The sequence below is a fragment of the Carlito syrichta genome, unplaced genomic scaffold, assembly GCF_000164805.1.
Source record: "Carlito syrichta isolate Samal-C Ts95f unplaced genomic scaffold, Tarsius_syrichta-2.0.1 Scaffold311553, whole genome shotgun sequence".
NCBI classification, from domain to species: Eukaryota; Metazoa; Chordata; class Mammalia; order Primates; family Tarsiidae; genus Carlito; species Carlito syrichta.
This window is the reverse complement of record NW_007255649.1, coordinates 439,226-459,418: the sequence shown is the minus strand read 5'-3', so window position 1 is coordinate 459,418 and position 20,193 is coordinate 439,226. Positions and strand designations below refer to the sequence as shown.

At 56.2% G+C, this 20,193-nt stretch overlaps 2 protein-coding genes across 7 annotated transcripts; one reads left to right on the top strand and one right to left on the bottom strand.

Annotated features, from left to right (window-relative positions):
• Nucleotides 1–170: 170 nt before the first annotated feature.
• On the top strand, nucleotides 171–2,563 carry THAP7 (THAP domain containing 7). Its single transcript, XM_008068821.1, has 5 exons — nucleotides 171–201; nucleotides 377–456; nucleotides 894–1,049; nucleotides 1,550–1,690; nucleotides 1,901–2,563. The coding sequence occupies exons 2-5, from the start codon at nucleotides 377–379 to the stop codon at nucleotides 2,451–2,453; spliced, it is 930 nt and encodes a 309-aa protein (XP_008067012.1). The 5' UTR covers nucleotides 171–201; the 3' UTR covers nucleotides 2,454–2,563.
• Nucleotides 2,564–4,122: 1,559 nt separating this feature from the next.
• Nucleotides 4,123–19,399, bottom strand: LZTR1 (leucine zipper like transcription regulator 1). Of its 6 annotated transcripts, none has more exons than XM_008068813.2 (21): nucleotides 19,075–19,399; nucleotides 18,565–18,627; nucleotides 15,578–15,634; nucleotides 14,462–14,541; nucleotides 13,953–14,061; nucleotides 13,358–13,441; nucleotides 12,569–12,626; nucleotides 11,990–12,129; nucleotides 10,791–10,992; nucleotides 9,852–10,007; nucleotides 9,286–9,396; nucleotides 8,434–8,526; nucleotides 8,177–8,272; nucleotides 7,927–8,092; nucleotides 7,485–7,654; nucleotides 7,164–7,320; nucleotides 6,197–6,323; nucleotides 5,958–6,107; nucleotides 5,292–5,397; nucleotides 5,133–5,213; nucleotides 4,123–4,953 (listed from the first exon to the last, which is right to left on the bottom strand). In XM_008068813.2, exons 1-21 carry the CDS (start codon nucleotides 19,272–19,274, stop codon nucleotides 4,837–4,839), a joined length of 2,523 nt encoding a protein of 840 aa, XP_008067004.1. In that variant the 5' UTR covers nucleotides 19,275–19,399; the 3' UTR covers nucleotides 4,123–4,836. The 6 variants fall into 6 exon arrangements, with proteins under 6 accessions (XP_008067004.1, XP_008067005.1, XP_021573613.1 ...); XM_008068814.2 differs by having other exon boundaries at nucleotides 7,164–7,275; XM_021717938.1 differs by having other exon boundaries at nucleotides 15,578–15,630; nucleotides 19,075–19,349.
• Between the last annotated feature and the right edge of the window lie 794 nt (nucleotides 19,400–20,193).

Below are 20,193 nucleotides of genomic sequence, written 5' to 3'. Positions count from 1 at the left end.
GATAAACCCACGTGGCAACAACACTGGTAGTAGAGGAAGCTGGAACCACTCGTGAGCGACAACAACCAGCCCGCACTGGCCACTTCCGGAACCTGTCCCGCCCCTCGGCTTGAACACCGCCCTCTCCCGAATCTCTATGGTCCCAACTTCCGCCGCGCGCCACCCCTCGCGAGACTACGGCGGTGCAGCAATGGCGAGACCGTGAGTGCCGCTGATGGGAGTCAAGACAGCCGGTTGGGACGGGGTTGGGGTGAGATCGGGCCGTGGGGGTACCCGACAGGCCAGGGCCCCCTAGGGCGGAGCAGCGGTTGGGGGCGCGAGGCTCCTCTAGTTCACTGGACAACCGCCCGCGACTTAGCTCCCGCCTCTTCCCCAGATGCCGCGTCACTGCTCCGCCGCCGGCTGCTGCACACGGGATACACGCGAGACGCGCAACCGCGGCATCTCCTTCCACAGGTCAGCGCGCGTGCGTGCTGGCGCGAGGGGGCTCCGCATGCGCATGCGCTGGAGTTGCCCGCCTCGTTAGGCCGCAACTGCGCCTGTGTCCCGAACCTTCCTGAGGTCCAGGCGGGGCTTGAGCTTGTGGGTTCGTGAGGGCGAAAGGGGCGGTCCCAGTGGGACCAAGTCCAATCGGGAAAGGCAGGATGGAAGGTTTACCAGGCTTGAATCTGCTGCTCTCTGACTCGTAACTGCTAGGTGACGCTGAGCTAGTTGCTTTTATTGTCGAGGCCTCAGTTTCCCCGTTTGTGCCCAGGCGGGCGGTGCTTACCCGGCAGGGTCGCAGGGAGGTCTCGTGGCGGCGTATTCTGGGTCTGCTTTTCCGGTCTGGGGAGCTTGGGTAGCATGAGTCCAGGGAAGCAGACAGCCTGGGGCTCACGGGTTTGGCTCCACAGACTTCCCAAGAAGGACAATCCGAGGCGAGGCTTGTGGCTGGCCAACTGCCAGCGGCTGGACCCCAGCGGCCAGGGCCTGTGGGATCCGGCGTCTGAGTACATCTACTTCTGCTCCAAACACTTCGAGGAGAACTGCTTTGAGCTGGTGGGAATCAGGTGGGCCTCCTCGCTGGCCAGCACTGTGGAAGGGTGTGGGGGCTCTGGGGACCCATTGGAGCAGCTGTAGGTGCTGGAAGTCCTTGAGCGCTCAGCTGGCATGACGACAGTCTGCCGGGCCGGTGATTGCTCCCAAAAGTGCTGTTTCCTCTTCCCGGCTCTGTACGGTAAAACCCCCCCCCAAGATCACTGCCACTGACACAAGAGAAAAACATGAGCCTTTCCACAGGGTATTCAGAGCCCGAGTCCCCAGCAAGTCCACGAATTAAATCTTTTTGGCTGGTCAACCCAGCTCTGTCTGGGGAGCCTCTCCACGCACCTCAACTTTGAGGAGTTCTGCAGGGAGATTGGTGTAACTAGCTAATGTGTTTGCCCAATGCCTTCTGGCCCCCCACAACACTAGCACTGGGAACTCACTCAGGCTTACTGGCTCTTTGCCCCCGATTGGCCTGGGGAGGCAGCACTTGCTCTCCAGTCATCTGGGCTGCTTTTCCCCACAGCGGGTATCACAGGCTGAAGGAGGGAGCAGTCCCCACCATATTCGAGTCCTTCTCCAAGTTACGCCGGACAGCCAAAACCAAGGGACACAGTTACCCACCTGGCACCCCCGAAGTAAGCCGGCTTCGGCGATGCAGAAAACGGTATGTGCTACAGGGTGGGGAATACCCTACTCCCACCTCAAGGCAGAGGGACTGGGATTTAGGGTATTTGCCAGCAGCCTTGCTGAACCGGGCTCGTGCTGCACAGAACCTGTAGAGTGGGTTCAGGTGTTCGAGGGTCAGGTGGGTTAGTGGAGTGGGGTTGACAAGCTCTTAGCCTGGCCCATTAGTCTGTCTGTCTTTTTTCCTTAGCTGCCCTGAAGGCCGAGGGCCTACAACTCCATTTTCTCCACCTCCACCAGCTGATGTCACTTGCTTTCCTGTGGAAGAGGCCTCAGCACCTGCCACATTGCCTGCCTCCCCAGCTGGGAGGCTGGAGCCTGGCCTTAGCAGCCCCTTCTCAGACCTTCTGGGCCCTCTGGGTGCCCAAGCAGATGAAGCAGGCTGTAGTGCCCAGCCCTCGCCAGAGCGGCAGCCCTCCCCTCTTGAGCCACGGCCTGTCTCCCCCTCAGCCTACATGTTGCGCCTGCCGCCACCTGCTGGAGCCTATATCCAGAATGAGCACAGCTACCAGGTGGGCAGTGCCCTGCTCTGGAAGAGGCGGGCTGAGGCAGCCCTTGATGCCCTGGACAAGGCCCAGCGCCAGCTACAGGCCTGCAAGCGACGGGAACAGCGGCTGCGGCTACGGCTGACCAAGCTACAGCAGGAGCGGGCACGGGAGAAGCGGGCACAGGCGGATGCCCGCCAGACTCTGAAGGAGCATGTGCAGGACTTTGCCATGCAGCTGAGCAGCAGCATGGCCTGAAGGGTGGCCAGACTGAGGGGCTGCCCAACAAGGACATGGCCTCTCCCTCCCTCAGAATCCACCTGGATAGGAATCACCTGGTACCATAATAAAGTGGATTCTAGAAGGAGGCCCTGCTGTCTGGCTTAGCTGGGGACTAGAGCCCCTCTGGATACTTGTTTCCCCCAGACAGTGGCTACAGCTTCCACAGGGCTCTTGGCTGTGGGAGGCAGAGAGCCCACCTTATCCTGCAGTGCTAAGGGGGACAGATGGCAGGCACCCGTCTGCCCAAGCAGCTCTGTGCCCCACAGGATTCACTGAAGGAGTGGGATGGTGTGAGGGCCAGCACTAGGCACCCTTGCCTTGAGACCTGAAACAGACTTGACTTAAGCAAGTCAATGGCTTTGAAAACACTTGTAAAACCCAGTCCAGACTCAGTTCTTCTGCAGAGGCACAACAGGCTTCTGTCCATGGGCCTCACCTGCCTGATGAGTCAGCAGGCCAGTCCCCTGACACTGCCCCTGCTCACCATCAGGTCTGTTTCTATCTGAAAAGTGGGAATAAATGAAGACAGGTACTGACCTGGGTGGCTGTGCTTGGCAGACAGGCCCTAACAAATGATATTTCTAGTCCCTGGAAGTCTAGGAAGAAGTGAGTAGAACTTAAGAGGCAAGCACATAAGTCCTAGCTTCAGTGGCCTTATTTTGTTTCCATTCTGGAACCTAAAGACCTGACTGTAAGCACAGCTTCCTCCTGCTTTACCAAGAAGCACAGCTGAATTCTTTCTGGTCACAGAACCTGCCACATGATGCTCTGAAATATGCTCTGTAGGGCCCTTGGTGTATAACTTTATTCATGTAGTGTCTAGAAGAGACAGCTGAGAAACTGTTACAAAAGTCAGCATAGAGCAGGGTTTGTAGGTTGTCAGGGAAGCTTCCAGGCTGGCCCCTCCAAGAGGGCTTTAATGGATACAGCTGCCATGTGGGTGTAGCAAGAGCCACATCTTGTGGAGATGGTAGGTGCTGTGCCCTTAGCACAACTGCCCCTCAGCTTAGCTTCTTGCCTCAGCTCCTGCCCTCCTCCCTTGCTTCCCAGCTCACCTTATACAGGTCACTTCCTTGCCTGCTGACTGACTAGATCCACTCCTGTTAGCTAAGGATACCCGATTTGCCACACAGGGCCTCATTCTCATGCACAGTCACTGGGGGCCACAGCCACGGCAGGGCCATGTTTGTGTGGCAAACAACCAGAGGAAGGGAATCCGTTTTCTTCCAGGACAAGAGAGCAGGTGATTTCCCTTCATGAGCTCTGGCTTTGTGGCAGCCAGGACCAAAAGGGGTCCTGGAATCTTCTTAGGCAGAACTGGGCCTCAGGGTGGATCCACAGGACCTTCCCTAGGATAACAGGGACGATACACTGGGCTGTGCAGCTCTCAGCCCAGGCAGGAGGGCAGCCTGCTTTGCATGGGAGCCAACGTAGCATGGGAGCACCCACCTTAGGCTTCCAGGATTCCCCTCCCACGGCCCCTCTTCCCCCTTGTGACTGGGTGACTCCAGGTAGGGATAAGTCGTTGCTGACAACATAGATAGACAGGCAAGATCATCTGGGGGTCCACCAAGCCATCAGGCCGTACAGCTGGTCCTCTACTACAGGAGGACTGAGGCCAGAAGTTAGCAGTGGAGACCAGACATGTAGTAGGAGCACTGCTATGGTTTTAATGGAGGGATGTCTATGGCAGTAAATACTTAGTGTGGGACATAGGGACCAGGAGGAACCTCTGCTGACTTTTCCTTTGCCCAGCCCTGAGTTCCAATTACACGCACATGGGTGGGCAGAGTCTTGCAGCCTCCAGGGAAGCCAGGCCCAGCCCAGCATGACTGATCCCTCAGCTGGGAGTTGCCCTTAGGGCCCTTTACTTCAAAATTCATTTCAAGTCAGCTCCAGGCAGCAAGATAGACCCCTCACACTGACCTCAGTGAAGATGGACTTCCTGGTGCTACATCAATTTTGCCATTCCCCTTTCCCACATCAGAGGGGCCCGAATCCACACACCTGGGTCACAGGCCAGGCTGAGCCTCCCAGAGCACATGCCTGGGCCCTGCCAGATGGGAGGCTCAAGGCCCTACTCCCTATCTCCACTCAATTCTGAGCAGTGTCCCCAACAATGAGCCATGGCCAGGAGAGGATGCCAGCCAGGAGGGGTCTGTTTCACCATCCACTGTAGGACCTCAGTGAAATGAGGCATTTTGGGCCCCAGACCTCCTCAGCCCTGGGCACCACCCTGGCCCTGGGACTGGCAGGTCCACCCACTCTGTTGCAGGCCAGGTGTGGCTAATGCAGTCTTGACAGCAAGCAGGGCAGGCAGGCACAGTGATTCTTCACACCGGGTGGGCGCTGCAGGGCCTCAGATGTCGGCGCCCAGCTCTGCGCATTGCTTGTCAGAAATGTGGGAGGCCAGGGAGTCTATGATGTCCAGCAGCAGCTGCTGGCTCAGTGACCGCAGTGTGGGCAGCTTGGAGACCTGCCAAGGCAACCAGGTCAGATGAGACGGAACTGGATTCGCAAGAGGGGCCGGGGTGGATGATGGGGTTTGCTGGGGTCTACCCTGCCCGGTCTCAGGCTGCTCTGCTTGGCTCATCCCGAGCCCAGGCACTCCTCTAGCCTGATTGCACCACAGCCCGGGGGAGGCAGGGCCCTGACCTTGGTGAACTGGTGCACGATGATATGCAGGCAGTGTCGCTTCATGTCCAGTGCCTGCGTCTTGTCAGCTGCTTCCAGGATCTGCAAAGGCAGGGACGTTGAGGCACTGCCCTCAACCCCACCCTCAGCAGGGCGGCGCAGCTAAAGGTATGGGGCTACCTGCAGCACGTTCTGCACTGTCACGTTCATCTCCAGGTTCTGCTTGCAGTATGCCTGCAGCCGATTGTTGTAAAAGCCGTAGTAGTAGGGGGCAGCAAACAGGTAGCTGGGAGCTGGTTAAGGAGCTGACCAAAGAGAGTTGGTCCTCCTGCCCAGTCACCCACCTCCTCGTCCTCATCCTGGAAGGGTGCAACAGCTGGATCCCCATGCCCACCGCAAGCCAGGCACTGATCCAGCCAGACACTGGCTTCCTCTCTAAACGGGTTCTGAGCCACCTAGTGGGTCAAAATCCTCACTCCAGATCCATAGAAAACCATAATCCTCTCCTTGAAAAAACCCATCTGCACATCTGTAGAACTCTTCACAGACCCACAAACCCTAAAGGGAATCCTTGCACCCATGTTCAGATCCCCACTGAAGTAACATTCCAGGAGTCACTCCACATTTGTCTGCTCACCTGTCGCCCAGAACAAGGACCAACCCCATCATCCACATGGTTGAGGGTCAAGAACCCACTCATCCCTCCTGGCTGCAAACCCCTTCCTGTCAGCTGCCAACTGCTTCAGAGACCCAGGAGAGCACCGGGCCCAGCACCAGGCACCAGCAAATCCTCTGGATTGAGGAGCCGGGCCCAGATCACCCAGCCAAGACAGGGCATGAGGATGCAGTGAGTCCTCGGGTGGCATGTTGACCTCGCCATAGTAGATGTAGCGCAGCATGGACTCGAAGGCCTGCCTGCTGGGCACCATCTCCCCAATGGAGATGTTCACCTGCCCATCCTCTGGCATGAAGGACCGGAACATGGCCTCAAAGTAGCTGCAGACAGAGGGTGGTGGATGCCTAGCTCTCAGTAGGATGCAGCCAGCATCTGGGCCTTCCCTGCCCTCTCATCCCAGCCTACCCACCTGGAACGGGCAGCCAGGATGGCCTTGTGGGCCGGCCTCGGGTGCCCGTCCAGCAGCAGCGTGATGTCACAGAACTCTGTGCCTGCTCCCTCCAGGTATGCCTTCATGTCTTGGATCAGAGATGTGCCTGGGGGTGGGAGGGACCCTGAGCATATTCATACCCAACTCTGAGTGAGGGGACAGCTTCAGATTCTGGTCTCAGGACCCCACATGCACTACCTTCTGCCCATCTGCCCCTGTCACTGCCCTGAATGAAGCCTCCCCCAGGTCACAGGCCTCACTCTGGCGCCCTGAGCACCCACAGCCCTGATCTCTCCTCTCTCAGTCCCCCAGGCTGACTTGAGCACTGTGCCCCAAACACGGTACCCAGGCCTGCCCTCTAATGTCTCATCTTCCATTCAGCCCACTGTGTCCCCTCACTGTCCTCATGCTGAGCCCCCTCCAGGCCCACCACATGGCCTCTGCTGTCTCCAGGTGTCACCAAGAGCTAACAGCCAACGTCAGCTTGAGCCTCAGGAAGAGCTGGGAGAATTAAGGGGGCTGTGACATCTCTGCACAGGTGGTGTGAACAAGGAGGTAGCAGGAGCACCTGAAGTCTGTGGGCTGTTCTTACCTGTTACTGTGCCTAAGAGAAGCTCGGTGGCTGATCACTGTGACCCTAAGCCATCAGACGTAACATCCCAGCTAGGCAGCTAGGGAGAGGAGCCCTGTGTCCACCCCCAGAAATAGGCTCAGGAGATCCTGACTCGCCAGCACACAGCTCACTGTGGCAAGGCCCTTGGGTTGGGAACTTCTTCCTTCAAGGAAGCCTAACCACCTCCATCTGGCCCTGGCCTGTGTCCAGGAGGGCACTTGGGGCATGGCATCTGCCCCCACCCCAAGGACCTGGCAGGTGCTTCCCATGGCTCTTGCCCCAAATGTACTCCATTCCTCTTGCCCCTCAAGGAAGGTGAACAGGGTTCCCTACCAATGTCTACAGGCTGGTCCGAGGGGGAACGAGGGGGCGGCTGCTGCTTCCGCCGTACAATCTCCACTATCAGTGGGGACGAGAGGCGCTCAAACTCCTTCATCATGATCACCTGGTTGAAGTGGGACTCCTTCACCACGAAGTTCAGGCAGTGCTCCTGGGACAGACAGGCATGGGCAGGCAGGCGGGGTCAAGCCAGGCTCCAGGCTAAGGGTGGGGCTTGCCATGGTGGATGGGAAGGAGAGGCCTTGGCTAGGTGTGCCCATCCAGCCAGCAGGGCCCGCCGCAAGCACTCCAGTGCAAGCTAATTCCACCTTGTACCTTGAGCTGGCCCAGCTGTAGCCGGGCAGCACTCTCGCACACGACCAGCACATTCTGCAGGTCCACAGAAGCCTCGATGTACTGGCGGCACAGCTGTTCCAGGCGGCACAGCTGGAAGCTCAGCGCCAGCTTGTATACGTCCATGATGAGCAGCACGTCCTCCACATGGCCTGTGCCCAAGAGCCCTTGAGTCTCAGGGATCCTGGGGAGGGGAAGGCGGAGGACAGGGCCCAGGGCTCCCCACATGGATGAATGGGTTGGGGCTCTCAGGTGAGAACAAGGCCTTGGGAGCCTTGGATGACAGCTGGGCCACATGTCAGCTGCTGTGATCATGAGGGATGGAGGATGAGCCTCCAGGGACCCATCTGCAAGGTGGGGCTGGCAGCTCCCTATTCCTGGCTCCGCTGTCAGCACCCCACCCCCCACTTCCACCCCAGCGAACCTTTTCGTGGGTATTTGATCTTGTCAGTGTAGAGGAACTGCATGAGCACCTCGAAGGGCCGGGCCTCAGCCTCCCGGATGGCCACATGCAGCAGGGGTGGCCGGGTCCCCCCGACAGCAGCACCAGGTGGCTCCCTGGGAGTTAGGGCTGCCTCCTCCTCCAGCTTCTGTGAGGAGAAGGGAGCTCAAGAGCACTCCAGTGGACAACGGACACAGCTGCCTGGTCATGGTAGAGGGGGTGGGCGCCTCACCTGGGCCAGCCGCTCCCGTGCCTGTGTGATCTTCCTACGGAGCCAGCGGCTCCGCGCAGTGACGATAGCCACGTGGCCCTGCACACACTCCTCCTTCTGCACAAAGAACCATGCATGGGTGGAGGGCACAGGACGTTTGCCCCAGAGGGTGGAGCCGACCAGGGCAGGCACTGCTGGGCAGGCAGCCTTGCCTCTGAGGGGCGAAGCTCCCCCTCCTCAGGCACAGCAGTGGGCTGGGCATGAGGAAGGGCACCCACCTCACCCAGCACAAACTCCACGTCACAGAACTGGCGGCTCTCCCACAGCCGCCCATAGTCTTCATGCAGCGTGCACTTGGGGTAACAGGAGAACTGCAGGAGGGGACCACGTGTTGCCAGGTGTCAAGGGCAGCAGGGCAGTCCCAGGGTGGCCATCAGGCTGATCTTGAGGTTCCCGTGAGCCCATGCTGACCCTCAGGGCCCACATGGCAGGTGGGCCTGGCTGAGGAGAGGAAGCAGTGCCCCCCACCCTACAGGCCTGCCCCACTCTGGGCTTCAGCACCTGCAACCATCCAGGCCCCACACCACAAGTGGCTGCCTCCACTACTCTTGCTTCTCCCTGCCAGGCCAACACAGGACTGTGCCATCTCCACTCTATGCCTGGACCTGTGTGTTCATGCTGGTCCTGCCAGCATACCCCAAGCTCCTCCATGAAGTTGGCTCTTAACCCAGTTCCCATGGGTCCCCATCCTGACCACTAGCTCCTCCAGGCCTAGGAAGGGGCTGCCAAGGTCAGCTTGGGCTGTGCCCTCCTCTGGCTATGAGTGCGCTGAGGGTACAGTGCTGAGCCCAGCTCACCCAGCTCCCTCCATTGCCTCTGCTAAGCCCCCACACTCTGCTCTGAAGCCGAAGGTCCACCTATCCCGCTCTGCACTGAGGCTGCCCCACCCCAGTGTCACCTCATCTTCCCTCGACCTAGAGGCCCCAGCCCAGCCTCAGGCTTCCATCCTGCCAGGCTGGGCCCCACAAAAGGCACCCTCAGGAAAGCCCCATCCCACTCACTGGGCCTCAGTTTCTTATCACTGGTAGCCCATCCACCCCAGATGTCCCGTAGGTTGATGAGCCCCACACCTGGAACCTGTACATCTCCCCACTGCGGATGTTGTTGTCCACGGTGCCTCCAAAGATGTACATGGCATCTGAGATGACAGCAGCTGCATGGAAGAGCCTCCCACTGGGCAGCTGGGGAGACAACGAGGCAGGTGGAATGGGTGAATAGGGTCTCCACAGTGCAACTGGCTGTGGCCAAGCTGTGGGCAAGGATGTGGTACCACATGGCCATGAAGGAGAGACCAGAGAGTATGGTCCCCAAGGGCAGAAACCTCCAGGTGCAGCTGTAGGCACAGGCAAGAGCTAGTGCCCCTGGGGGCAAGTGGGGTACAATGGGCCATGCAGACCCACAGAGTGGACAGAGTATGCAGGCTAGCGTGCACCAGCCCCAGTGGGTGCATCCTGCAGCAGGAACCCCGAGAGGCATAACTGGCCAGCAGGGTGCGGGCTCCTGGCTCTGCACCTCCTTTGTGGTGTGACTCCATGCGAGTACTTCTTGGGCCTTGGTCACCCCATCTGCAAGAGGGGCAATCACAAGACCTGTTTCAGGGGGTGAAGGGGCCTTAACAAGGGTCCCTGACCCATACCTCTGAGGCCAGCTGGACAGGCTGCCTGGCTGAGGTGGTGCCAAAGTCCAGGCCAAACACATCCCGGGACTTCTTGAAGCTGCCCCGTTCCTCAGAGGTCAGGCTAGGCACCTCCTCAGAAGCAGACACTCGCTCGGGCACCTCAGCCCCACCAACCTGGTGGGAGAGACATGTGGATGTGGGACGTCAGCAGGGGTTGGTCAGGCACCCAGAGACCGGCCTACCATCCTGGTGGAGAACACTGTGGGGCCAGAGGAGGGAAGAGCCACAAGAGGAGGACACTCACTGCATAGCTGCAAAAGGCCTGGCTGGTGAGCAAGATGGGCTTCCCAGGAACAGTTTGCAGCATAGCAGTCCAGGGCAGACACCATGGGGTGTGGAGTGTTAAAAGGCTGCAGGCTGCTGAACTTGGTGGCTCAGCCTGTAATCCCAGCACTTTAGGAGGCTGAGGTGAGTGCATTGCCTGAGTCCGAGGGGTCAAGACTAGCCCAGGTAACTTGGCAAGACCTCATCTCTACAATAAACAGAAAATTAGCCAGGTGTGGTAGCATGTGCCTGTATTTCTGGCTACTTGGGAGGCTGAGGTGGAAAGATTGCCAGAGTCCAGCAGGTCGATGCTGAGGTGGCCATGAGTGTGCCACTGCACTCCAGCTGGGCGACAGAGTGAGATTCCAACTAAAAAAAAAACCCCAAAAAACAAAAAAAACAGCTGCAAGCTGCAGGATGAAAATGGGGCAATCGGGCCTGAGGGACTAGTGTCTGGGCTGAGGCCCTGGGCATCCTGGCTTTGCTCCTGGTGGCTGTCTGGACACCTAAGAAGCCCCCAAGGCTGTGAAGCATGGAGAGAAGGTGGGAGCAAGATGGAAGCCATTGGCATCCAACCAGTGGTTCGGAAGTCCTTGGGGACTCCCACCATGCCCAAGGACTGGCAGCACTCACCTCACTGTCAGAGCAGGGCTGGACAACCTCCCAAGTCTGGAAGTCCACGTCATAGCAATGCAGTTCGTTGGGCAGTGTGTTGTCAGCTGCACCCCCAAATACATAGAGGTGGCGGTCAAAGGCCACCATGGTGTGCCCGTAACGTCGCTGTGGAGGTGGTGGGGAGCCCCGGAGCAGGTGTTCAGTGGGGATGCGTGTCCACCTGGGGGCCCATGACAGTGAACCAATGCCAGGTCAGGGGCTCCTGCTTCCAGAGACTTCCCCACAGCAACCCCTTTCTGGGAAGTCCCCATATGGCTCCTATGGTGGCCAGTTCAGGGTCCAGAGGGAGGGCCTGGATGGTGTGCCCAGTTCACCCCATTCAGCTCTGGCACCAGCCCTGCCCTCCCCACATGGCCCACCATGGGGGTCCTGCCAGAACCCCCTCCCCATGGAGCAGGCACAAGTGACAGGGCAGGAGGGTGGCATCTGACCTCCCGGGCAATTCTGCTCCCTGAGGAGTGGTGTCATGTAGACACATACGTGTCATAGTAGGTCACTGTGCTCATGCCACCCAGTTGGCCAAGCCCCTGACTTGGGAGCTACCTGGACCTTTCACTACGAAGCTGCTCCTACAACTTCCTTTCCACCTTCCAAAGGCTTCCCAGCCTCTTCCAGCAAACCTTCTTTTGCTAGGTTAGCTGAAGACTCAGAACAGATCCTGGCCTGACAGGGCTATGCCATCTGCTCCATGCTGACCCCATCATGCAACAGGTTGCCTCCACCTGGCCTCCAGGGAAGCTCCCAAGTCCCCTCCCAAGTCCCTTTCACCTGCAGACTCCTTGCTCCTTCTCTATCTGCTCCCAGAGCCAGGAGCCAGCTCCATCAGAAGGGTTGTGGGTCAGCTGGCAAGGGCAGCACAGGCCAGAGCTCATGGGACCTGCACACCCCTCCAGTCTTCTGCCATCAGATGGGATTAATGCTGGCCATGCTTACTACTATTAATGCAAGCCATTCCCGGGGTGGGAGCCACCTTCATGCTCAGAGGGAGGCCCAGGCTCTATCTTGCTGAGCTACAGCCATTCCCCAAGGGATCTGCCTGGGGCATCCACATATCCCTGCTCCCAGCTGTAAGCTATTATATGTGAATGGTTACCGTGGCCATGGCCACCAGGTGCAGCAGGAACACTGTGCCCACTCCGTTCCACTAGGGCACTCACGTTTTGTCCTTAAATTCAAACTGGAAGAGGTTGTTGGTTATCTTGGCTCCACTCTGCCCCGAGAACACAAACATCTTGTCCTGGCATATGGCCACAGGGAAGTTACAGCAAGACGGTGGGATCTCACCACTCTGGGCCACCTGGGGCAGAGGGTGGGAGGGGATGGCTCAGCCAGGCCTCACAGGACCCTGCTCACACTTCACCACACTCAGACTGCTGAACTGGGACTATTTTTATTCTTGAGACTTCTGTGAATGAGGGTTTGCAGATTAATTTTCTGCATAATGTCTTACAGCCCTATCTCCTCCACCTAGAAGGGCCCAATTCTGAACAGCTGTGACTAAAATCATATATTTCTACCAGGGAAAGAAAGCCCAGGGGGTCTCTAGCAAGCAGGACATTGACCAGTAGGATGCCTCACTATGTTGAAATAAGTGTAGATCAGACCAAAACCGAATCCCACACACGCTGAGAGGGCTGGGCAGGAGGTCAGGAGGAGAGTGAGGCTCAGGTTGCAGCTGGGCTTGGCAGGGAAAGAAAGCAGTGTCTGCTCCCACCCTGGCTCCCTGAGTCCCTCACCTCTTCCCAGCAGGTGAGCTCCCGGTCCTGGAGGCCAATCGTCCACATGTCATTCAACCTGCATTAGGAAAGAGAGGTCAGGACCCCCTGGGTTTGGCTATCAGGGTGGAACTGGTCCTAGCTGGAAAGTACATCTCCAGGGAAAAACAACCTACCAGCTGGGTTAAGGGAATACTGTGCAGCCCTGAGGTTGGGGCTTCAGTGTAAGGGTAGGGCACTGCACCAAGTCCCTGCTGTGCTAGGCCTCCTGCCCAGCCAGGATAGGAACAAGTAGCCTCCTGTACAACATCTGGGGCAGTGTGGCAGGGCCAGCCTCTTGCTTGGTGTCTCCCGGGCCAGAAGACCACAGATCTCACAGGTACCACCATCACCACTGCACCATTAGGAGTTTCTGTGATGCTGAAGTTTTGGGGGACCAAACACATGCTATTTTTGTAATCAGAAAAATTATAGCAAAAGATTTTCTAAAATGAGGAGAAAAACCTAGGCCAGAACCAGGGCTGGTATGAGCCCCAACACTGCCCATGCACCTACACCCTTGGCCTTCAGGGTAACTCCAGCTATGGTCCTAAGGGTCCTCATCCAAGCCAACTCAAAGGCCCACAGGTCAGGTGGGGGCTCCTCTCAGTGGTCCAATCTCATGCTGCCTCCTCTTCCCCCACACCCTCCTGAGAAACCCCATAAAGCAGCTCTCAAAAGCCACCGGGTGGACCCTTCCCTAAATGCCGGGAAGCCCACTCTGCACCTCAGTACACTGGGAGGCAGGTACACAGGCCATGCCATACCTACCTGGCATTGCCATCATAGCCGGCAAAGATCCACAGCTTGTCACTGTATACTGTGGCCCCATGGGCTGACCTGGCAACTGGCAACCTGGAACATTAGAGAGGAGGTGAAAAGTGAGGCAGCCCAGCAGAGACCTGAACCCCGCAGCCCCACACTGCCAGGCCAGGGGTCATAGCCAGGTTGCATGACCACATCCGCCTAACACTGGGACTCGAGGCCTCTGAAGGGCACTGGAAATAAGCACTGGCATCAGAGGCTGAGCATGTAAGGCAGAGTCGCAGCTAGATGAGGAATTCGGACATCTACACAGGCACAGAAGCTCCTCTCAGCTGCTACCAGAATATCAAAGGAGGCACTGGCCCTGAGCAGCGCCCATCAGTAGGATATTCAAGTCCCTTCTGAAAGAGCAGATTGAAAGGCTGAAGCAGGCCAGGCACAGCTGCAGAGGGAAGTGACCACTAAGACCTAGCTCCCATGCTGTATGCCCTCAGGCCTCCCCAAGCCCCAGGCTCCCTGTCTGTAATGCCACAGAGAGTGGACCCCAGGCCCATTGCCACCCAGTCCCAGTCTAGTTCCAAGTTACAGGAAAGTCTCTCACCGTCCTTCAATTTTCCACTCTGTCCACTGGCCTGTTGCAAACTTGTATTCAAAGAGGTCATTTTTATTCTTCAGGTTAGAATTGGAATAAATGTCCCCAGTGTAGCCCCCTGAGTGAAGAGTGAGAAATCGTCACAAACAAAACCAGTATTTAATCTTCAGACCCTGGAAAGTGGGACAGAATCTGGTCCCACTGAAAATGCATAAACCAGGACTCTTCCCACAAACCCTGGAAGTGTCCACTGACTGCCCCTGTGCTGGGCTCTGGGGTCACAGATGAGTAGGACACTGTTCTCTGCCCCAGCCCAGTCACCGAGGTAGACACCCAACCCTGTGAGATCAGGATGGTTAGGGAAAGGGGCCCGTGACTCAGCCCAGAATTCAGAAAGACACTGGCAAAGAGGGATGGACAGAGAGTCCCTGCCAGGCACAGCATGTGCCATGAGCCCTGGGCTTAGCATCTGTGGGCCCAGGAGAGGGCACAGCCTGGGGAGGTAAGAGGCTGCTCACCAAAGACAAACATGCTGCTCCCATAGACGACAGCCGAGTGGTGGTAGCGGGGGGCTGGCGGGGTCCCGGTGGTGAAGGCCCTGGGGTGGGCACAGGGTAGTGAGGGTCAGCGGGGTCAGCCACGTGGTCCACACAACCACAGGGCAGTTCTGCCACCTTCATCTTCCCTTCATTTTTGTATTTCAAAAATAATGCCTGTCTCATTGTAGAAACTTTTAAAAAATCACCAACAAAGAAAAAAACCAAAACAACAGGCACTAAAACTCACGCATGATCCCACTGCCAGAAAACTACTGTCAACACCATGAGGTCCTATGCATATGTATGCCTCTATGTAATATTTTAAGTGGAATTAGGCAGTAGATCTGTTGTAACTTGCTTATTCAGCGGAACACTAGAATGTGACTGGGTCGTTCATGCTACTCTAGGGACATTGTACCCGCATCTCGGCAGCTGCATGGTATTCTGCAGTGTTGGGTCCATACGTGGTATTTATTGAATTAAAAACCCAATTCCACTGCTTACCTAGCCCCATTTCTTTTTTGAGTTTTTTATTTATGCATAAGCAATTTTTTAAAGGTTCAATGAATGGTTATTTATTTATTATTTTTAGGTGTAAGATCTCACTCCATCACCTAGGCTGGAATACACTGGTACAATCATAGCTCACTGCAGCCTCGAACTCCTAGGCTCAAGTGATTCTCCTGCCTCAGTCTCCCAAGTAGCATGAACTACAGACCCACATCCAGCTAACTTTTAAAACTTTTTGTAGTGACAGGGTCTTGCTATATTGCCCAGGCTGGTCTTGAACTCCTGGCCTTAAGTGACCCTCCTGCCTCAGCTTCCCAAAACACTAGGATTACAGGCCTGAGCCACTGTAACAGCCTTTCCGATTCTCTTAATTAACAGACCCAAAACAATCAATTGCAGTCATGGACTGGAGATGAAGGAAGACAGAATGGCTCTAGGCATGTCATCCCAGAGGCCATCGTTATCTTCTCCTGAAGCTTCTCTTGAGTTTTCCACAATAAGCATGACTGCTGGGAACAGGGACCCAGCACAGCACTACTGTGTCCTAGAAGGACGTGCAGGGCCCTGGACACCAAAGCCACCCACCTGCACCAGGAGCAGTCTTTCACATCGAACCGCAGGAGATCATTGAGCATCGTCTTCCTGAAAGGCAGTTAGAGAGAGGGTGGTATGGGCAGGGTCTGCTCTGCAGGATACTGCCCCATCAGGACCCTGGAGATGGGTACTGCACACAACCAGGGTGAAGGGGGTGTGATTTTGGCTGAGTCACTGGCCCAGCCAAGCAACCAGTTGATACCCAAGGGACAAGAATCGTGACCATAAAGGCTCCCCAGCTGATGTGGATACTGGGACTCCCACACAGTTGGCCACCAGCCTGCCTAGGGTCAGGACCAAAGCATGGTCCCAGTCATCAGGAGCCCACCCAGCAACTGATGAGGGCACGAGACAGCCCAAAGGCCAAAGTCACTGCTCACACTTCATCACAGCTTCCAGAACCCTTATTCACACATCTCAACTCCTCTCCTCCAAGGCTTATCGACACATGAGGGGGGCCCCTTTTTACTTCTCTCTCATTTTCCTGCCACTTTTTTTAAATGACAAAGCTGACATAATAACTGCATTAAAAAGACCAAAAAAATGGAAAATAAGCCCACTGGTCGTTGTGCCACCTAACCCAAACAGCCTGCACATTACCACCCCGTCTTTGGAAAGAAGGGCAAACCGACAGGAGCCCAGAATGCCCTAATACCTAACACCCCTGTACTACCTCTCTCAGTCAGTACCAGGTGGATGCACTCCCACCTCCACTTCACAGAACATACAGTCTGGGAGAGACAAGGCTGTGCCTGAAGCCATGCAGCCAGGAAGCCAGGAGTAGCAGGTGGTATGACTAATTCCTCCCTACCCTCCCTCATCTGCCCCACCTGCTACAGGAAGCCATCTTTCTTTGTGCTCATATAGTCTTTATGAGGTTGCAGCTAGAATAAGACAAATTCATATCCTGCTTCTTAGTGTCACAATGTAACAAAAAATTTTTGGCTTACTGCTACACAGTTGTCATATAAACTATACCTGCTACAGTAGCAGTTCTCAATATTTTTGGCATCAGGGACCAGTTTTGTTGAAGACAATTTTTCCACGAATGTGGGGGTGCAATCAGGGTGGGGGAAAGGAGGATCATCAGGCATTAGGTTCTCATAAGGAGTGTGCAACCTAGATTCCTCACATGTGCAGTTCATAATAGGGTTCATGCTCCTCTGAAAATGTAATGCCACTGCTGATCTGATGAAGGCAGAACTCTGCTAGCTCACCGCTCACTTTCTAACAGGCCACAGATCAGTACTAGTTCATAGCCCGGGGGTTAAGGATCCCTGTGCTACAGGACAAGCAGAGGTGTCCCATTTTCTATCCACTGCCCTGTACCAGACACTCAGACCTTTTCTGGTTTGAAGAATTCTCATTAAGGCTCCAGGAAACATCTGTGGGTAGATGCCCTTCCTTATTCCATTCCACAAACATGTTTCATGTTGTCTGAGTGCCAGAAGACAGTGGTGAAAGGAGAACAGACCTTTCCTTGACTGAGGAGATGGATAACAACCAGTGTCTGTGTGCTTCACAGACAAATGGATATGGTAAGAGGTATGGAGGGGAGAAGGCTGCCAGTATGCCCAGGTGGTCAGGGAAGATCTCACTCACAAGGAGCATCAGAAGCTGGACAGGAAGGGAGGAGGGAACAGCCAGTGCAAAGGCCTGAGCAAGAGGGTGCTTGGTATAGTCCAGATGCAGCAAGGCAGCCAATGCAACCCCAGTGCAGCAAGGGGCCAAAGGCAGAGGAGCAGTGCCCTACAGACTGCCATGAAGACTTGGGCTTTTACTCAGAGAGGCAGAGAGATGTCACAGGGGGATGAGCCGAGGAAGAACAAGCTCTGACTTGGATTTGTTAATGGATCCCTTTGGCTGCTCTTGGGGAAGAAGACTGTGAGGGAGACAGGCTCAAAGCCAGGAGACCAGGTCCAGGAAGGCCCTCCTGCCCACTCTGCACGTCCTGGGGGGTCCACATGACCCTACCATCCCCAAGTTGGCTTCCCCAGAGAGTCCCGCACAACCAAGGTTGCAGGGCCAATAATAAGTCAGCACTTCTCCAGCTTCAGACTAGATCCTGGAGCTGGGGGGTGGAGCTAGGATGCATGGACATGACTGCTCATGCAAACACCTCACCCTCAGCATAGGGAAACTAGTCACAACTTAAATGGGGATAGTTCATGTGAATGAAGGTGTGCCCACCAACAGAACATCAGGTCACTGCCAGTAAGGCTGCTCAATGAAGTTTATAGCAGTGTGGGAAAACTCTCACAAATAGTGAACAGCACAAGAAATAAATAAAACTGTGCCATCTAGACCTTTCAGATGCAAAGACAGCATGTGAAAGAGCAGGGAAAGATGGTACCTGGCAGAGCTGGCAGCAAAAATAGATGTTTCTTTCAAGGCTATGTCTATTCATTCAGAAACAAATGGACATTTTCACATTCTGTGCGTGTGCTATCCACTATATGCTGTGCTGAGGACCTTGAGTGCAGGATCTAACTTAACCCTCAACACCACCAAGGAGGTGAGCACAGGGAATCTCACAGACTTAAAAAGTTTAGCCAATATCTGAAAGCACAGTAATGGGCCGGGCACGGTGCCTCATGCCTGCAATCCCAGCACTTTGCAAGGCAGAGGTAAGATAATTGCTTAAGGCCAGGGGTTCAAGACCAGCCTGGGCAACTTGGTGAGACCTTGTCTCTACAATAAACTTAAAAATTGCTGGGTGTGGTGGCATACACCTGTGACTTCAGCTACTTGGAAAGCTGAGGTGGAATGATCGCCTGAGTCAAGCAGGTCAGGCTACAGTGACTGTGAGAGTGCCACTGCACTGCAGCCTGAGTGACAGAGTAAGACTCCCACTCAAAAAATAGAAATAAATAAATAAAAGAACAAAAGAAAAGAAGTAATGGGGATGCACAGGCCCAGTCCCTGACCCCAATGCTTCTCCCCACCTGGTCCAAGCATCCTGACGCTCACTCACTCACCCATTATCTCCACCAAATACATAAATGGCATCTTTATAGGCCACCACGGTGTGCTTGCTGCGCCTGGAATGAAGAAAGGGGTGGAAGGTAGTGAGGAAAAGACCACCTTCGAAAGCATCCAAGGAATGGGATTAAGCATGAGAGCAGCTACAGAAGTTGGATGACACCTCTCAACTGCCGAGATCTATGGAAACCCCTAAATTCCACCAACACCCCAAAGGGCCCCGCAAGTGGGTAAACCCTGACACTGCCCCAGAATTCCCTGGACTCCTCACCCCATCGCACAGCACCTGGGACCCCAGCCCAATATCCACAAACACAACTTAGCTCCAGTACCCTGCCTGGGTCGGCCTACTTTGAGACTCCCTAGGACACCGCCCTGGACAGCTCTCCTCCGCCCACCACAAGATTCCACCCCAGGACGCTGCTTCCCGGCCTCGTCCCTGAACCCCGCCTTGGGACTCCCTCAGGTCTCCCTTGCCCTCAGAAGCCCCTCGAAGCCCACCGTACCGAGCACCCACAAACTCGTCGCAGGGTGGGAGACGCCGCCAGCGATGCACTGTTTCGAAGGGCCCGAAGTTGAGCGTCAAGTACTCGACGCTGTCCGAGCAGCTGTGGTCGAAGTCCACGCTCGGGGCTACCTTGGACCGCGCACCACCCGCCAGGGCCCCGGCCCCGATGGGACCGCCTGAGCCGCCCGGCCCAGCCATCCAGGGTCCACGCCCGATCGGCCGCCCCTTCCACAGGACTGGCGGCCACCGCCCCAGGCCGCCCTGAGGGACCACATTTCCCAGCGAGCCCTGCGCCAACGGCGCGGCTCTTCCGGTCAGCGTCGCACTTCCGCTCGTCCACATTTCCCGACAAGCCTAGCGCTCGTCGTGCTGCCGCGGGCGAACGAGGGACCTGGTTGGCAACTGTGTGGCTAGCACGTAACTGTTTGAGCAGCATTTTGGGCCCTATAGGAGTGGCTGGTTACCCCTTTCAGTGACTGCGGCGCCCTGTCTCTAACCCGTCGAGACTATTCCCGGCCCCTGCCAGGCCTCGCCGCCCGAAGACGCTCCGCAGCGGGCCGGAAGTTCCCGGCATGCCTTGTGTCGGTGCGTAGCTCTGGCCCCGATCGTCCGCTGCTCCCGGAAACTCAGATGTAGGGTTCTGAGCACGCAGCGGCCTCTGCTGGCAACTCGACAGCCTGCTTACGCCCCCAGCCCTGATTCCCGCGTCTCGTCTCTTCCCTTGGCGTTCTTATTGATTGGAGGGCTGAGTGGGGCGGGACCTCTGGATTCCCATTCTACTTAATAGCAGCGCTTCAGCTTCTACACCTGCGAAACGGGGATTGAACTCCGGCTGCTGTGAGAAGCATAAGGCCTGTCTCAGGGCCCGGCTTCTACAGTGCTAAGGAGGCACATCCCTCAAAGTGTCGCGCACGAGCTGCCTCTGACCTCTTAAGCATTTCCTGTCTCAAGCTGTTTGCATGTTCCTTCCAACTGGACTACCCTTCCTTCAAAATTCAGATCACAGGTGCTGGAAAAACCTTCCTTCACCGCCGGGTCGAGGGGAGGAATGGGGGACAGAATCAGTTGCTGTCTCCTCTGGGCGCTCACAGGCCTAACTTCCTTGGTGTGACACTTA